This window comes from Rhea americana, unplaced genomic scaffold (genome assembly GCF_003343005.1).
Source record: "Rhea americana isolate MKP2758 unplaced genomic scaffold, rheAme1 scaffold_582, whole genome shotgun sequence".
Lineage (NCBI taxonomy): Eukaryota > Metazoa > Chordata > Aves > Rheiformes > Rheidae > Rhea > Rhea americana.
Window position 1 is genome coordinate 5,514 of NW_028186737.1, and position 15,023 is coordinate 20,536.

Genomic DNA, 15,023 nt, shown 5'->3' on the forward strand with positions numbered 1-15,023 from the left:
GTGCCAAGAGCTGCTGGGGAGGCCACGGGGTCCTGGGGGGGGCACATAAGGGTCCCCCAGGACACGCGGGGGGACCCGCAGGGGTCCCCAGCAGGACTCGAGTYGCTGCCGCCAGCCCCAGGGGGCGGCACCGTCCCGGCCCCCGAGGGCGGCTCGGGCGGCCCCGCGGCGGGCCAGGGCCCTCAGCTTTAGCTGTGGTACCGACCCCCCCGAACCCCCCCGAACGCTCAGATACCGCCCGGTTACGGGGACCGCCAACGGGAAAACGTCCAAGCGCGGGGCGCTGCGGCGGGGGGGGCGAGCGAGTGACCAGAGACTCAGACCGGCTTCTCACGCGCTTTATTTTAAAATAACATCCAGTGGTTTCGGTATTGGTAAAAACGGGTTTTCTACACGCCCCCGGGCTATTTACAGCTCTGAAAGTTAAAGTTTTTCGTATATTTTTTTTAAAACTTTCTCATCCCCCACCCCCAAATTTTTAACATTTTTACCTTAGACCTTTTTGCAGCTTTTGACGAGTTTGCGGAAGCAGCTTTAAAGAACGCCCCAGCCCTGAGCGGGCCCTGGGGTGCCCGGACCCGCTGAGGCCAGGCAGACCCCCCCCGGCCCCACCTTGACACTCGCCTCAGCTCCCCCCCCCGCCGGCCCCGGTGGCGGCAGGAAACGGGCGGGAGAGACCCCCCGCGCCGTGCGTTTGTGCGTTAAAGAGATCCCGGCTCCCCCCCGCCGGGCCGTGCAGCCCACCGCCCTCTCCCTGGGCGTCCYGGCGGGGCTGCCGCAGCCGGGAGAGGGGGGGGGACCCGGCGCCTAATGCCCACTCGCTGCTTCGCTCTCCGAGGCCGCCCCTGCCTGGCAGGAGGCTCCCAGCCACCCCTCGGAGATTGGGTTTTAAAAATGCCACGGCCCCCTCCCTTGCCCCCGCACCCCAAATCTCAGCCCAGCAGAGCACAAAGAGCCCCCCTCCCCCCCCAGTCTAGTATATACAATATAAGGTATAAATAGATAAATAACCTTCCCCCCCACCTCGGTGCCGACCTCGGACACGCGCAGCCTCCGGCAGCCTGGAGACGAGCGGGGCGGCGACTTGCCGACCCCAGCCCCACACGGCCGTGCCTGCCCCCCGGCTCGGGGTCTGGGGCGGGGGAGCGGGTCCCACGTGCCCCCCCAGCCCAGCCCCCGCCCCCAAACCTTGGCACGTCCGTCGCGTGGCCGGGGCCTCCCTGGGCTGAGCCGCTGTCCGGGGCGGGGGACGAGGGCAAGGGGCTCCCCAGGGCCCCCTCCCCGCGGACCCCCAGCAGGGGCTTTCTGCAGCCACGTCCGCAGGAGGGGACAGGGGACGAGAGATGCCGCGTCCCCCGCGGCAGCCCGAGGAAGAGGGAACGGGCCCTGGGGACGGCCGCTCCGGGGATGGCTCCCGCGAGAGGCTCTGCGTGGCCTAGGGCCGGCCGGGTGCGGGGCTCACATTTAAAAACAACAACAACAAAAAAAAAAATCTAACACTTAAAATGAGGTAGGTTTGGGTGCAGAAGCTCCTTGTGTCTGTCGGGGGCCCTTGCCGCACGCGCCTCCTCCCAGCTCCGCTCCGCAGGCCGCGCCGCCTCCACGCGCTCCCGGGGCTCTCGTCGACACGCACAAACAAAAAGAGATCAAAGGAACCGAGCGAGCTCTGGCCGCCGTGCAGGCACGGACGGGGCAGAGCCCGGATTGTCGAGCTCAAGGAGTCTGTGTTACCTTGGTAATTAGCGAGCAAATATTATTAGTTTTCATTTCTAAAAATCCAGGCCGGCTCCGAACTCGCCCCCCGGCTCTGGCACCGGCTCCACTGGGGCCGCTCTGCTGCCCCGGGGCTCCCCCGCCAGGGAGGCGGGTGGGGGGGGGTCGCGCAGGGCCCCCCCCCTTCTCCTCGCAGGACGAAGCAAAGAAAACCCTGAGTTGCCAGTTCGTCCGTCCCGCTCGGGCAGGGCCGAGCGGCTCCGCGGCGGCCGCCCTCCCCGCCGGAGCCTCCGCGCCCCGGCCACAGCCCTGCCCTGGCACCTCCCGCAGCCCCGGCGTCCCCCGCGGCGCGGCGGAGGGCCGGGAGGGCCCCGGGGAGCCGGTGTCTCTCGGTGAGGTCTCCGAGGCGGGTGCTGCTGCCCCTACCCCAGCCCCTTTTCCCAGCTAGTTCATCCACTTTCGGCAGTTCCAGGCTCCGCAGTGGCAGGGGATCTTGTGCTGATCGTCCTCGAAGTCGAACTGGTAGTCGTAGGTGAGCTGGGGGGGAGCGGGGAGTCACGCACGGCACAGCGCCCGCCCCGCCGCCCCCCTCCGCGTCCCCCACCTCCCCCGGAGCTGGCATCCACCCCCCGCGCCCCGGCCTGACCTCCTCCCCCTTGGGGATGCGCCGGCTGGAGATGATGATGATCTTGTCCTCCTTGTCGAAGGTCACGACTTCGGCCACGCAGTTCGGGGCGCACGAGTGGTTGATGTACCTGGCGGGGGGCAGAACGTCAGGGCAAGACAGCGGAGCAGGGCCTCAGSGTCCCGCCCCGGCTCGGCAGGTCCGACGGGCGGAGCAAAAAGCAGGTGAACGGTCCCCACTTTTCCCCTGCTCCCCCCCAGGGTGCCACCGCGGCCCAGCCCCGCTCTCACCTGGCCGGGCCCCCTGTCAACGTGGCGTCAATGACGTGCTCGTTGTTGATGCGGAACATGTAGATCCCGCGGTTCTGGGGGGCAAGAGAGAGTCATCGGCCGCTCCTAACCCGCTGCACGCCCCCCCACCCTGCCAAAACCCCCGCGGCCCCACCTGCTCCTCGTAGATCTTCTCCCGACGGTTGGCCACCTCGTTGCGGATGATGGTGCCGATGTACTCGATGACCATGGTGTGCTTTTCGATGTCCTTAGCTGCGTAGAGCCCCAGGCCCTGGATGCGGGACCGCGCCAGGTACACGTTGTTCTTCCACTCCGTCTTCAGGCGCCGGTACTGGGAGGACTTGGAGTGCACGAACTGCTTACTGTAGGGCGTGTTGGTCTCGCCCGTGAACGTGCTCTGGTAGGCCTTGGACATGCTTGTGCTGTTCAGGGTGTGGGGCCTGCCGAGGGAGCCGGGAGGGCGTCAGAGCCACGGCGGGGCAGAGCACGGGCCCGCCTGCTCCCCGATGCCAGCTCTCCCCGGCCCCCAGCTCACCGCTTGTAGTGGGTGAGGATCTTGGGCTCGGAGCGGGCGCAGCCGGTGGGGTTGATCATCAGCGGCAGCTCCATGAGCGGGTGGCGCCCGTAGCGGAACAGGTAGTTCTGGCAGCTCTCGACGCCGGGCAGCTGCCGCGGAGGGAGCAGAGGGGCCGTGGGTCGAGAGGCAGCCCCACAGGCCACCCCGGCCCCACGGCTGCCAGCTCCTTCCAAACAGGGCTGGCCCACGGTGTGTGTGCCGGGGACCCCGGTCCCTCCCGCAGGACACAGAGACCCGCGTGGCCCTTGCACCTACCGACTCGGCGATGCGCAGCACCGCGTGCACCGTGAGGCCAAAGAGCTCCTCGCCCTTCAGGTACTCGGGGAACAGCCGCAGCATGTCAGCTTCCTTCCTCATCATCGCCACTGGCTCGATGATCCGGTTCCAGACAGCTGCCGAGGCAGGACAGGGCTTAAYACAAGAACCTGCTGCAGCTGGTCCATCAGCTCCCCAGCGGGGACCCTGCGCCACAGCTGGAGCCACCCCAGGAGCTCAGATCACCCCCTTCTCCCCTTTCTGCCAGAGGCCAGTGGCTGCCCAGCCCTGATGCCTGATGCCAGCTCAGCCTAGCACCGGACAGCAGCAACTTAAAGGGTGGAGAAAGGCAGGGACTGGCATCCACAGAGCTGACTACAGCGGACGCTTACCCTGCGGCGAGGAGTCGGAGAAGACCAGGTCCTCCAGGCCCTGCTCGATGACCTGCACGACGAACTCGGGGCGCCCGTTGTTCTCGCAGATGGTGCAGCGGTAGCAGCAGCGGCGGTTGTTGGTCCGCAGGCTCCAGTAGATGCGCGTGGCCTCGTAGCCCACGGGGTAGAGGGCCGTGACGCTGTGGAAGTCAGCCATCTGGTGCGGCAGGAGCTGTCCGATGGCATGGAAGACCAGCCCGCCCACGCGGAACATGTGGAGCCGCTCGCCCCGCTGGATGATGCTGGCGATCTGCTTCACCTCATCCCGCTCAATGTAGACGCGCCGGAAGACTGTGAAGCTGCTCAGCTCCTGCTCGCAGGGGCCCTTCAGCTTGTGCAAGGGGCACAGCATGGTCTTGTCCTTGAAGAACATGCACTTGGCGCGGATGGCGCAGGCGAAGTGGTAGACACTGGGGCACCGGATGCGGTTGCAGCTGTTGGTGGCACCRGTTTTCTGGCACAGCGAGCACTTGGTGAGCAGCCCACGGTGCAGGGCCACCTCCACGTTGATGAGGGCCCCACCCTGCGTCTCATACACCTCCGTGGACCACAGGGCGCAGTTCAGGTGGACCCAGAGGTCAAGGTCGAGGTTGAGCAGGCGGGCCGGCCCGTCTGTGGCCCCATCGCCCTCCTCGTGGCAGAAGCAGCACTTGCGCAGGTCCCGTGGCACCTTCTCGGGGCGCAGGGTGGTGCCTAGCTTGTCGATGAACTCCGCGATCTCCTTGTCGCCGTCCCGCTTGGCCCCCCCTTTCTGGATGGTGACGAGGAAGCGGAGCCGTTTCCACCGCACCCCCTTCCACTTCTTCAGCCGGGGCCGTGCTTCGTCCCCGTCCTCCGGTGGCCGTGAGCGTGGCTTGAAGCGGGATGGCGAGTGGGCAGCTGCAGTCCCGTCCTCTCGGGGGGCTGGCGAGGGGGCCGGTGGGAGTGGGGATGTGGGAGCTGGGGCTACCTCGTGGGCTGCTTCTGGGTCAGGGACCCGGGCAGCCTCCGCAGGGCTGGATGGGGAGGGGACAGAGGGGGACAGCGGGGGCGAGGGCTCCTGGGGCATGATGGAGAGCTGCCGCACGTCCAGGTTGGAGACGTTGTTGACGTAGCAGTGGTGCAGGGCCTTCTCGGGCACAGGGSTCTCCTGCGGCGCAGAGGGTGCGGGTCAGAGCGCCCGTGGCACGGGGATCCCTGCCCACCATAGGGAAGGTCTCAAGTCCTGCAGGGACCCCACAAGGACCTCCGTGCCCCCTTCCACACATCACAGGGTGACTCAGTCCCACCAGGACTTCCTGCACCTCTCTGTGAGGCCATGGGGGACTTGGCCCCACAGGAACCCACAGGGGACCACGGTTCTGCCAGAGCCCCGGTGCACCCCCAGGCAGGCACAGCCCCAGGGACCCCCTTTCACCCCTCCCAAGGTCATAGCCCTACAGGGGCCCCACAGGGACTCCCCTCCACCCTCAGAGACACCCCCTGCCCCCACGGGGACGCCTGCACTTGCCGACCTGTTTGAGCAGCGTCAGGAGGTCCAGCTCGCCCTTGAGGCTGTAGCCCGGCAGMACTGCATCAAACTGCTTCAGCCACTCGGAGCTGCTGTCTGGCACCTTCCCGGCCAGCGCCACCTTGTCCTTGCTGCCAAGCATCCCTGCGGGAGAGACGGGCTGTTAAGCGGATGTGGGGTGCCCAAGGGACCGAGCAGCGAGCGTTGGGGCAGATGCTCACCAGCCACGTCTGTCTCCACCTTCTTGGCCTCAACCACAGCCCCTCGCATAGGGCTGTCTGGGAACAGCACCTCGTAGGAGTTGGGGATCTTCACGCTCAGCAGCTCAGCCATGGCCACCATCACCCCGTTGAGGTTCTGGGCGACAGGAGGCAGGACCCCRTCAGGGACGGAGACGGGGCCCTGGCGTCGTGGCTGCGGCTGTGCAGGGACCCCGGCGCCAGGCCCTGCCTCGTGCCATCCCCTGGCTCACCTTGGCGGCCGCTGCAGACACCGTCAGCATGACGGAGACTTCGCTGCTCTTGGCCTTCTCCCACGGAGCACCCGGGCCTGCTGCCCCCAGCTTCCCGGGGGGCGCCCCGAAGGGCTCCGCAGCCTCGTAGGGCTTCGTGTCAGGGAACACTGGCGTGGGGGAAAAGCGGTCAGAAACGCACAGCGCCAGCCCTGCCAGTGGCTGCCCCGGACCTCCACGGGGCCTGGCACGGAAACGCTGCTGGGAATTCACCGCTTCGCAAGGCCAGCACGTTTCAGCACAGCAAGAGAGACCAGGCCACGGTGGCAGGGATGGAGAGCTGCCAGCACTGACGGGAGACCCCGAGAACGGCTGGGGGAGCCCCAGGAGCAGCCCAGTCTCGACACACAGCGACGCGCACAGGGCTCAGCTGTCCAGCCCGCGCATCCCACGGGCCTTTATGTTAAGCTTATGCACCCTATAGACTCCTCTGCCCAGTCTTGCCCCTACCCACCCCATACGCTCCACGGACACTTCTTGCGTGGTCCATATACCCCTTGTACCCAATCTACCTGCCCAGCCTCTAATGCCCATAGGTTCCCCTGCCTGGTCCACGTGCCTCGCAGGCCCTCCTGCCCTGCCTTGCCCCTGCAYGGCCTGTGCACCCCACAAACGCCCTCCCACCTGGCCCACAGGCCCCCCACACCCTTCTCGCCTGGCGCAGCCCACCTGGGATGCTGGCCCGGGGGATGATGGGGATGATGGGTGACAGCACGCGCTCCTCCAGCTCCGGCTTGGCCTCGCTGAGCAGGGGGAAGCGGAGCAGCTCCTCACCCAGCACGCTCTCCGGCGACGAGGCGGGCACGATGCTGTCAGGGGAATCGCTCTCGTCGTCGTCGCTCTCCATCCTGCAGGAAGAGAAGGAGAGGAGGCGTCGCAGCCCCGTCCGCACTCGCCCGTGGGCCAGGAGGGTGCTGCAGCGGGGACCYACCTGACGTCCTCGGTCTGGTTGTGCGGAGGAGTGGGCAGAGCTGCCAGCAGGTCCAGGCTCTTCACCTCCACGGCTGGAGCATCTGCGTGGGGAAAGGCTGGGCGTCACGAGGGGCCGGGCAGCGCCAGGCGAGCCCGCACCGCCACCGGACCATGCTCACCTTTGTGGCCGTGGGGCTCGCGGGCCGGGTCGGCGTCCTTAGGCTGCTCAGCCAGCTCCTCGGGGGCCGTGACGCCGTTCACCATCTTCTGCTGCACGGAGGGGGGCGGCGTGGGGGGCAGCGAGGAGGGCGGCGTGGGCGGGTTGCTGAGGTTGTTCTGCGGGGGGACACGACGGGGTGAGCGCGGGCTGCCGTGCTCACATCCCCGTCCCTGGCGGGGGGGGGATGCGGGCGCAGCCCCCACCTTACCTTAGTGAGCAGTTGGGAGTAGTAGTCGGGCACGCTGTCGAGCACGGCGCTGCCGAAGGCGCCCCGCAGCTGGCTCTTCCCGTTGATGGGGCTGCTGCCGAAGGGCGCGAAGAGGCTGAAGTTGGCCGTGATGGTCGGCTCCGTGAGGGGCAGCAGGGACAGCTCCTGCGGACAGAGCGGTGAGCGGGGCACGGGGACGCCGGCCGCCCCGCACCGCCCGGCCGTGCCCCCGGACCCACCTGTTTCAGCTGCCTCATCAGGGCCTCGCTGGACTTGAGCCCGTCGTCCTTGCGCAGCTTCTTGCGGGAAGCCGGGATTCGCTCGCTGCCCTTCTGCACCCGCTTGGGCTTGGCGGCCACCGGCTTCTTGGCAACGAAGGGGTCCTGCGGGGACGGAGAGCGGAGGGGCAGCGATGCCGGGTGCAGCCCCGGGGCCGCCCCCGCCACGTGCCGCCCCCCCGACCCCCCCCCTTCCCCGGCGCCCCGCTCACCTCCCGGCCCGGCAGCGCCGGCTGCGGCGGGGCGCCCCGGCTCTCCGCGTGCCCGTTGAGCTCGCCGGGGCACTGCGCCGAGAGTTGCACGTTCTTGGCCCGCAGGAGCTTCTGCAGCAGGAGGTGCCCGGCCTCGGAGCGGGCGCCTGGCCCCAGTGGGCTACCGGCCTGGGCACCCGCAGGGTCCCCGTTGGCCTCCCGCTTCACCCGCTCCTCGGGGTCCAGCTCGCACAGCGCCGCCTCATCCTTGGGCTCCTGCTTGATGGAGACCTGGGGGGGCTCGCCCGCCGCGGGGCCCCGCTCCGCCGCGGCCCTGGCCTGCCCGTTGACGTGGGTCTCGGCCGGGTCGGCACCAGGCGCCGCCAGCTCGGAGTCCCAAGGGCTTTGCGCCAGCCCCTGCTCCGGGGGTGCCGTGGGGCTGGGGGCCGAGACCCCCGGGGTCATCGTCTTTGGCTCTTGGGGGCTCTGCTCGGGGCTGGGCAGGGGCGCGCAGCCCGGGGTGGCGGCACCCAGGGGCGAGGGGGCCCCGGGGGCTGGCGGCGTGGGGAGCCGCACCAGGCCGGGCTGGGGGCCGCGGCCGGCCAGGGCCGCCTGCACCAGCTCGGCCAGGGGCTGCTGCGGGGGCCCCCCGGGCACCTGCCCCGGCAGCGCCCGCCCACCGGCGCCCTGCTCCGCAGCGAAGCCGGCCTGCGCCTCCGCCGGGGCGGCCGGCCGCACCTGGAAGAGCGGCCGCGGCAGCTGGCGTGCCGCAGGGACCCCCTGGTCCGGCGTCGCCGGGGCCTGCCCGGGGAAAGGGCCGGGCTGCCGGAGCGCCTGGCTCTGCTGCAGCAGGCTCTGCTGGTGCCGCTGCACCAGGAGGGCCTGGAGCTGCTGCTGCTGCTGGGGCGTGAGGTGCCGCARCTGCGGGTTTTTGGCCAGGACACCTTGGAGCTGCGCCCGTATCTGGCCCATCACCGGCGCCGGCACCTGGCCCAGGAAGCCCTGGGGGAGCACGGCGCCGGGCTGCGGTGCCGGTCCTGCTTTGTGCTGCCCGGGGCTCTGGAGCCGCGGGGGCTGCGGCTGGCCCCCGGCGCCCTGCAGTGCACCTACCGGCCCCTTGCCCGCCTGCTCGGGGCCGGGGGGCTGCCCCGGGGGCCGCGGGGCCGGCTGCAGCGGCACGCTCTGCGCCTGGCTGGTCCCGCAGCCTGGCTCCGCAGCGCCTGCCGGGAGCGCGGTGGGGCCGGCGGCGTCTCCCTGCTGCTGGGACAGCTCCGGCCTTGCAGCCCCCGCGACGGGGCTCTGCAGCGGCTGGTGGAGCAGGGCGCCCGACTGCGCCGGGGGCACCCGCAGCGCCTGCTGTGAGCCCAGGACGCCTGGCTGTGGGGACGCCAAGAGCAGCTGCTGCCCTTGTCCAAGCTCAGCCTGCTGCTTCGGCGCCGGAGGGAGGCTTGGCTGTGCTGGGGGCTCGGAGCCACTCAGTCCCGGGGTGCTGAGGGCTCCCTGCTGCTCCTGGGGACCCCCGTGCAGCTGCCCTCCGCTCTCAGTGCCTTCAGCGGGCAGGGCGCTGCTGTCCGTTCCTCCCGGCTGGTCCTTGGCAGCCAGGACCACTGGGGCCGGCTGCATTCCCTGACTCAGGTGCAGCACGGAGGGGGCCTGGCCCAGAGCCCCGTGCTGCGGAAAGTGCTGGATCTGGGGCTGCCCCTGGCCCAGCCCCAGGAGGCCCAGCTGGGCGGCCACGTGCTGGGCTACAGCGTTGGGCTGCTGCGGGGTCAGCAGTGCCCGCGACTGCCCCAGCTGCTGGGGCAGCACCAGCCGGTGCCCCATCATCCCCGGAGTCTGCGGCACCAGCTGGGGCGAGCCCAGCACCCGCTGCTGGTGGGGGGCCAGGAGCACCTGCCGCTGGGGAGCTGGGTGGCCCAGCACGCCCTGGTGCTGCAGCACGGGTGCCTGCGCGTGGCCCAGCAATCCTGGCTGCTGCTGCTGCTGCTGCTGCGGCGAGAGCTGCTGCACCAGGATGCCCTGTTGGCTGCCCATCAGCCCTGGCTGCTTCGGCACCATGGGCTGCCCCATGGCGCCCTGTTGGGGGGTGGCTGCCAGTGACTGCTGCTGCTGCTGTCCCAGCAAGCTGGCTTGGCCCACGAGGCCGGGCTGCTGCAGCGGTGCTTGTCCCATGACGCCCGGCTGCTGCATCGGGGCTTGCGCCATGACGCCTTGTTGCGGCATCGACGTCTGTCCCATGACGCCGGGCTGCTGCATCGACGTCTGTGCCATGATACCCTGCGGCTGCATCGACGCCTGTGCCATAACACCTGGCTGCTGCATCGTCGCCTGTGGCATGACGCCCTGTGGCTGCATCGACGCCTGTGGCATGACGCCCTGTGGCTGCATCGACGCCTGTCCCACAACACCCGATTGCTGCATCGACGCCTGACCCATGACACCAGGCTGCTGCATCGGTGTCTGTCCCACGACACCCTGCKGCTGCATCGACGCCTGTGCCATGACGCCCGGCTGCTGCATCGACGCCTGTGCCATGACGCCCGGCTGCTGCTGCTGCTGCAGGGACACCTGCCCCAGCATGTTCTGCTGCTGCTGCAACTTCTGGGCCAACTGCATCCTTTGGAGCTGCCTCTCCTGCATCAGGCGGCTGTCAGTGGCCAGTCCGCGGAGCGCAGGGTTCCCGGGGAAGAAGGTGTTGGAGCTGCCAGGAACCGGGGCATTCCCCACGGCCTGCTGGCCCATGAAGGACAGGCCCTGCTGCACAGCCATGGACACGCCGCCCTGGGGCAGGCGCAGGCCCCCGGGCTGCCCTGGCTGCTGGCCGAGGCCTTGCACGGCCCCCGCCGGCTGCGAGAGCGGCGGCTGCACACCGTGCGCTGAGAGGAGCTGCCCTGGGAGCTTGGACATGAGGCGGGGGCTCTGCGAAGGGCTCAGGGCCATGACGGCCGAGGCCTGGTGCTGGTGCTGCTGCTGCTTGTTGCGGTACTCGGCCATGAGGTTGGTGTGCTCCTTCTGCTGCTTCCGCACCTGTCAGACACAGCGGGGCGTCAGCTCCAGCAGCCCCCCGCGAGGGACGGGGCTACCTGCGCGGGCGCGTGTGCAGAGCCCGACCTGGTCCAGCTGCTTCTGGATTTTGCTCTGCTGCTCTGTCACCAGCTTCAGCTTCTCCGCGTCAGCCTCGGGGAACTCGCGCCCGGCCTTCTTGGCGGTGCGCTGCTTGGCGCAAAGGGCTTTGCGTGACTTGCGGTGTGCCCCGATCTGCTCCTCCAGCACCTTCAGCTGCATCTGCAGCAGCTGCTGGGTGTGGAAGAGCCACTCCTCGTACTGCCGCTGGTCGGCCTCGTCTGCAGGGCAGCAGAGAGGCTCGGCTCAGCGGGGGCCTCTCACCTCTGCCTGGCTACAGCAGCGCTGCGAGGGCAGGATGGGGCCCAGCCCGTACCACCCTCCACGCCGTCGCAGTACTCACTAATGACGCCCTGTGCAAAGGTGGGTGGGTTGGGGCGAGCCTGAGTCGGGTCAGTGCCGCTCCGTTCCTGGTGCAGGGGGGAAACATCGGTGAGGTGTGATACACCGTGCCTTGTCCCCAGCGCTCTCCTGTCCCTTTTCCACTGCCCCACGGCACCACAGCTCCCCCGGCCAGAGCAGCTGCGGCCCTAGCAGGGTGTTGAGGGCGAAGATAGGCAGCTCCACAGGGGCCCCCACGTCTCCTCGGTGCCCTGCCATGCCATGCTCACCTGCCCGCCTCCTGCCAGCATGTGGTTCTGCATCTCAGAGACTGCCGGGGCTCCCGAGAGCCGCTGGGCCAGCAAGGAAACCTGTTGCCTTTGGGGTCAACGCAGAGACAAAGAATGAGCCGGGGCCAAGGTGCCCTGCCCACCCCAGGCCTTGCTCACTGCCCGCTGTGCCCCTTACCTGTTCATACCCGGGGCCACGCCAATGCTGCCCTGAGCCATCACCTTCTTGATGCCCTTCAGTGCCACCATCTTCGCCTTAGCAATAGGGTCCATGATGTCCTCAGCAGCAAACTTATCCAGGTCTGCAAGGGAAGAGTCACCCTGGGGTTAATCCGCGTCTGCACGGGGACACAGCAGCACAGCAAGGTGTCCAGCCACTCAGGCCAGGCTCCAGCCCCACGTCCTCAGCTTGAGGGCAGCCGTAACAGCCCCGTACCCCGGCATGGCCCCCAAGACAACTGCCCCAGCCCCTCACTTCTCCCCGGGACACCTCCCTGCTGCAGCCGGGACTGGCTTCGAAGCACCAGCCCAGGCAGCACCGTGCACCCAGCCCCGACCTGTGTCTGGGAAGAAGCTGTTGGCCAGTTGCTGCTGCATGACGAGCTGAGGCGGCTTCAGGCCCAGGGCGGGTGGCTGCACCCCGGCCATCGGCTTCTGCACCAGCACCTGCTGCTGGCCCTGCTGCTGCGGCAGGGCCACCTGCACGCCGTGGGGAGCCGACAGGACGTGGGGCTGTGTGGGGGCCATGCCCATGTGTCCAGCCAGCGCCGGGCCCTGCTGCGGCACCCCAAGCCGTGACTGCTGTGGCTGCATCAGCTGCTGCCGGGCCATCAGTCCGAGCTGCAGAGGCGGCTGAGGGGTGCCTAGGCGGGGTGCCTGTCCCTCCGGGGGCTGCCCGGGTGCCGTGGCGTGCATCATGGGGTGGCCCGGGGCTGGGAGGTGCGGCGGGGCGCCCCGGGGCAAGTGGGCTGACATCTGCTGCTTTTTCTGCAGCTCCTTTTTCTCATGCTCCAGTAGGTCCTCGATGAGCAGAGGCAGTTCGCTGGCCACCAGCGAGCTCTCCATCTTGTCCAAGTCATCAGCTGGCGAGTGCCGGGCGCTACCCAAGCCCAGGGCACCTCCATCCAGCTCGAACTTCTCCAGCAAGGGGCTGCTCTGGCTGCCCAGCTGGGCTGGGGCCAGCCCACGGCCGGGGCCAGCGTAGGGGTCCTTGTCCAGCACGGGGACGCCGGCATGGCCACTGTTTGGGAAGTGAGTCAAGCCCAGGCGAGTCGGGCCAGCCCCAGGGCTCAGGAGGGTCTGGCCTGATTTCAGGGTCAGTCCAAGGGAGACAGAAATTTTATCCGTGCTCTGCATGGCCTCTGACTTGATGGGGACTGGGAGCCGCTCGGGGCCGCTGGCAGTGAACTGGCAGGGAGACGTCTTCAGGCAACCGTCCTCCAGCTTCGGTTTGACGTCGGCCGGCAGCGCACCTCCCTTCGCCTCCAGGCCCTGGGTCTTGAAGGCTGGGTCAGGGGCCAGCACAGCACCCGGTGGACCGGGAGCAGGCGCCAAGCCCACCCCTGGCACCAACCCTTCCTTGGCCACTTCCTGGTCCTCCRCAGCAGGAGCCATGTCCTTGCTGTCCCCAGGGTCAGGGAGTTTCAAGCTGGGCGCCGGCGGCTCTGTCTTGAGTTGGGCCTCGCGCTCGGCCTTCTCGTTGGCTGACTCGACGAGACGGAGGTGCTCATTGAAGATATCCTTCTTGTCRCCGGTGTCCAGCTCGGGGTCGGTGTAGGCCAGCAGATCAAAYTCATCACCGTTTAGCAGGTCATCGAGGTGGGGGTCTGCCGTCTCCAGGCTGTCCAGGTTGTCCAGGTCATCATCCCCTTTAGCCACATCCGGGTCCAGGCTCAGGTTAGCCAAATCATCATCGTCTTCCAGGTCCTTGTGGGAGCCAAAGTCGTCATCCAAATCAGGCTCTACTGGGACCTCGCAGGGCAGCCGCCCCCCTTCCAGACTCAGGTGGCTCTTGCCCGGAGCTGGAGCCGGCCCAGGGTCTGGTGCAGGGCTGTCCTTGGGGCCCTCAGGGCGGAGGGCAGCAGCGGAAGCCAGCGGGCGCGGGGGTACGTGCTGCAGCTCCAGGCCAGGCGCAGGGGCGGCCGTTTTGGCGTGAGGCTGGTGGTGGCTGTTGCTCATCTCGGCGCCTTGCGGAGAGGCGGGTGGCAGAGCCACTGACATCTTCGGGGGCTGCAGCGCCGGGGTGGGGAGCGCCTGGATGGGCATGATGGGGGCGCAGAGGCCCTGCGGGGTGCCCTCATCCCCCGGCAGGAAAAACCGTGGCCTGGGTGCCTGGGGGGCGAAGGGGGAGCCCACAACCCCGCCGGGTCCCTTCTGCACGTTATGTCGCAGCTCGATGAAAGGAGCCCCCAGGGCGCTGGGCGAGGCAGGTACTGGCTCGGCGGGTGCCGGCAGGCGGGTGCCCAGGCCACCCATGGGGGTGCCGGTGGCCGGCGAGGCGAAGCGGGAGGCGACGGGAAGCCGCAGGGCCGCGGCCGCCTGCTGCTGCTGCTGCTGCTGCTGCTGCCAGAGGTGCTGCTGCGGGGACGGCGCCTGGAAGACGCCGCGGGGGTAGAAGGCCTGTGGGGGCCCCACCGCTGCCCTGTAAGACATCGTGGCATCAGGACCGGTTCGGCGCTACCCACGGCCCAGACCCACCCGTAGTTCCACTCCGCAGAGCCGCCGCTGCATTGCCGACATGTGTTGGATGCCCCAAGGTCTCCAAACGGCTCTGGGCATTCAGAGAAACCAGAGCCACCCCCATCCCACCAGGAGCGAATCCCACAAGCAGGAGCTGGCTGTTCCTGTGCGGAGGGCTCGACTGCCACCGGGTGAGACCTGGCTAGTCTCTAACCACCTCCGAGGAGGACAAGCTCAGCCCTGTCACAGGGAACGGCCTGCTTGGGTCCCTCCAAGCACTCACCTCCCGTTGATGTCCAAGGCGGACGGCGTGGCGGATGGCGGAGGCCGAGCAAGACGCTCGTCCTGTGCAAACGCTGCTTGCACCATGACGGAGCCGGGCAGCTTCCCCCCGCCGGCCGCGCTGGCCAACGTCCCAAGGAGGCCCTTGTCCTGGGAGGGCAGGGAAGAGCGCAGGGTTACCGCAGACGTCCCTCCCAGCTAACCCTCAGCCCAGGCCGTCTCCCCTTCCCCGTCCCTCCCCGCGCTGCCCACAGCCCCTGTACCTGTGCGGGCTGGTACGGCACCATGCCGCGGTTCAGCTCGAAGCTCTGGCTACCGGCCTCGGGGGCCCAGCCTGCCGGCGCCGATGTGGCAGCCGCGGCAGCGCTCTCCTTCTCCTGCCGCAGGCTGTTGCGCTGGATCTGCTGGCGGATGAGCAGCTCACGGAGCCGCTGGCGCTGGGGAGAAGCCAAGCATTAAGGCATGGGGCAGATCCAAGCCGGGAATGGGGATGTGGGTGGCGTAAGCCACAAAATGGTCAGGGAAATGGACCAACTCAGAGTACGAAGCCACGGTACCTGCAGAGTTGGATACCTCAAGCATCCAATTTTTTGGCTATACCAGTCTATTCCCCCCCCCCCCCCCC

At 68.7% G+C, this 15,023-nt stretch overlaps 1 protein-coding gene across 1 annotated transcript in view; it reads right to left on the reverse strand.

The window, feature by feature from the left end:
* Positions 1-1,727: 1,727 nt before the first annotated feature.
* The window catches only part of KMT2D (lysine methyltransferase 2D), a 27,537-nt gene continuing 14,241 nt past the window's right edge, over positions 1,728-15,023 (reverse strand). The window contains exons 32-54 of the mRNA XM_085319392.1: positions 14,662-14,835; positions 14,400-14,548; positions 11,995-14,078; positions 11,616-11,739; positions 11,438-11,525; positions 11,170-11,236; positions 10,815-11,047; positions 7,725-10,730; positions 7,474-7,617; positions 7,235-7,399; positions 6,986-7,142; positions 6,826-6,907; positions 6,564-6,742; positions 5,856-6,004; positions 5,605-5,740; positions 5,388-5,527; positions 3,853-5,023; positions 3,461-3,597; positions 3,164-3,294; positions 2,783-3,068; positions 2,629-2,702; positions 2,360-2,468; positions 1,728-2,250 (exon numbers count right to left, since the gene is read on the reverse strand). Of these exons, the coding sequence (XP_085175518.1) occupies positions 2,158-2,250; positions 2,360-2,468; positions 2,629-2,702; positions 2,783-3,068; positions 3,164-3,294; positions 3,461-3,597; positions 3,853-5,023; positions 5,388-5,527; positions 5,605-5,740; positions 5,856-6,004; positions 6,564-6,742; positions 6,826-6,907; positions 6,986-7,142; positions 7,235-7,399; positions 7,474-7,617; positions 7,725-10,730; positions 10,815-11,047; positions 11,170-11,236; positions 11,438-11,525; positions 11,616-11,739; positions 11,995-14,078; positions 14,400-14,548; positions 14,662-14,835 (9,078 nt within the window). The 3' untranslated portion in view covers positions 1,728-2,157. The remainder of the gene's footprint in view (positions 2,251-2,359; positions 2,469-2,628; positions 2,703-2,782; positions 3,069-3,163; positions 3,295-3,460; positions 3,598-3,852; positions 5,024-5,387; positions 5,528-5,604; positions 5,741-5,855; positions 6,005-6,563; positions 6,743-6,825; positions 6,908-6,985; positions 7,143-7,234; positions 7,400-7,473; positions 7,618-7,724; positions 10,731-10,814; positions 11,048-11,169; positions 11,237-11,437; positions 11,526-11,615; positions 11,740-11,994; positions 14,079-14,399; positions 14,549-14,661; positions 14,836-15,023) is intronic.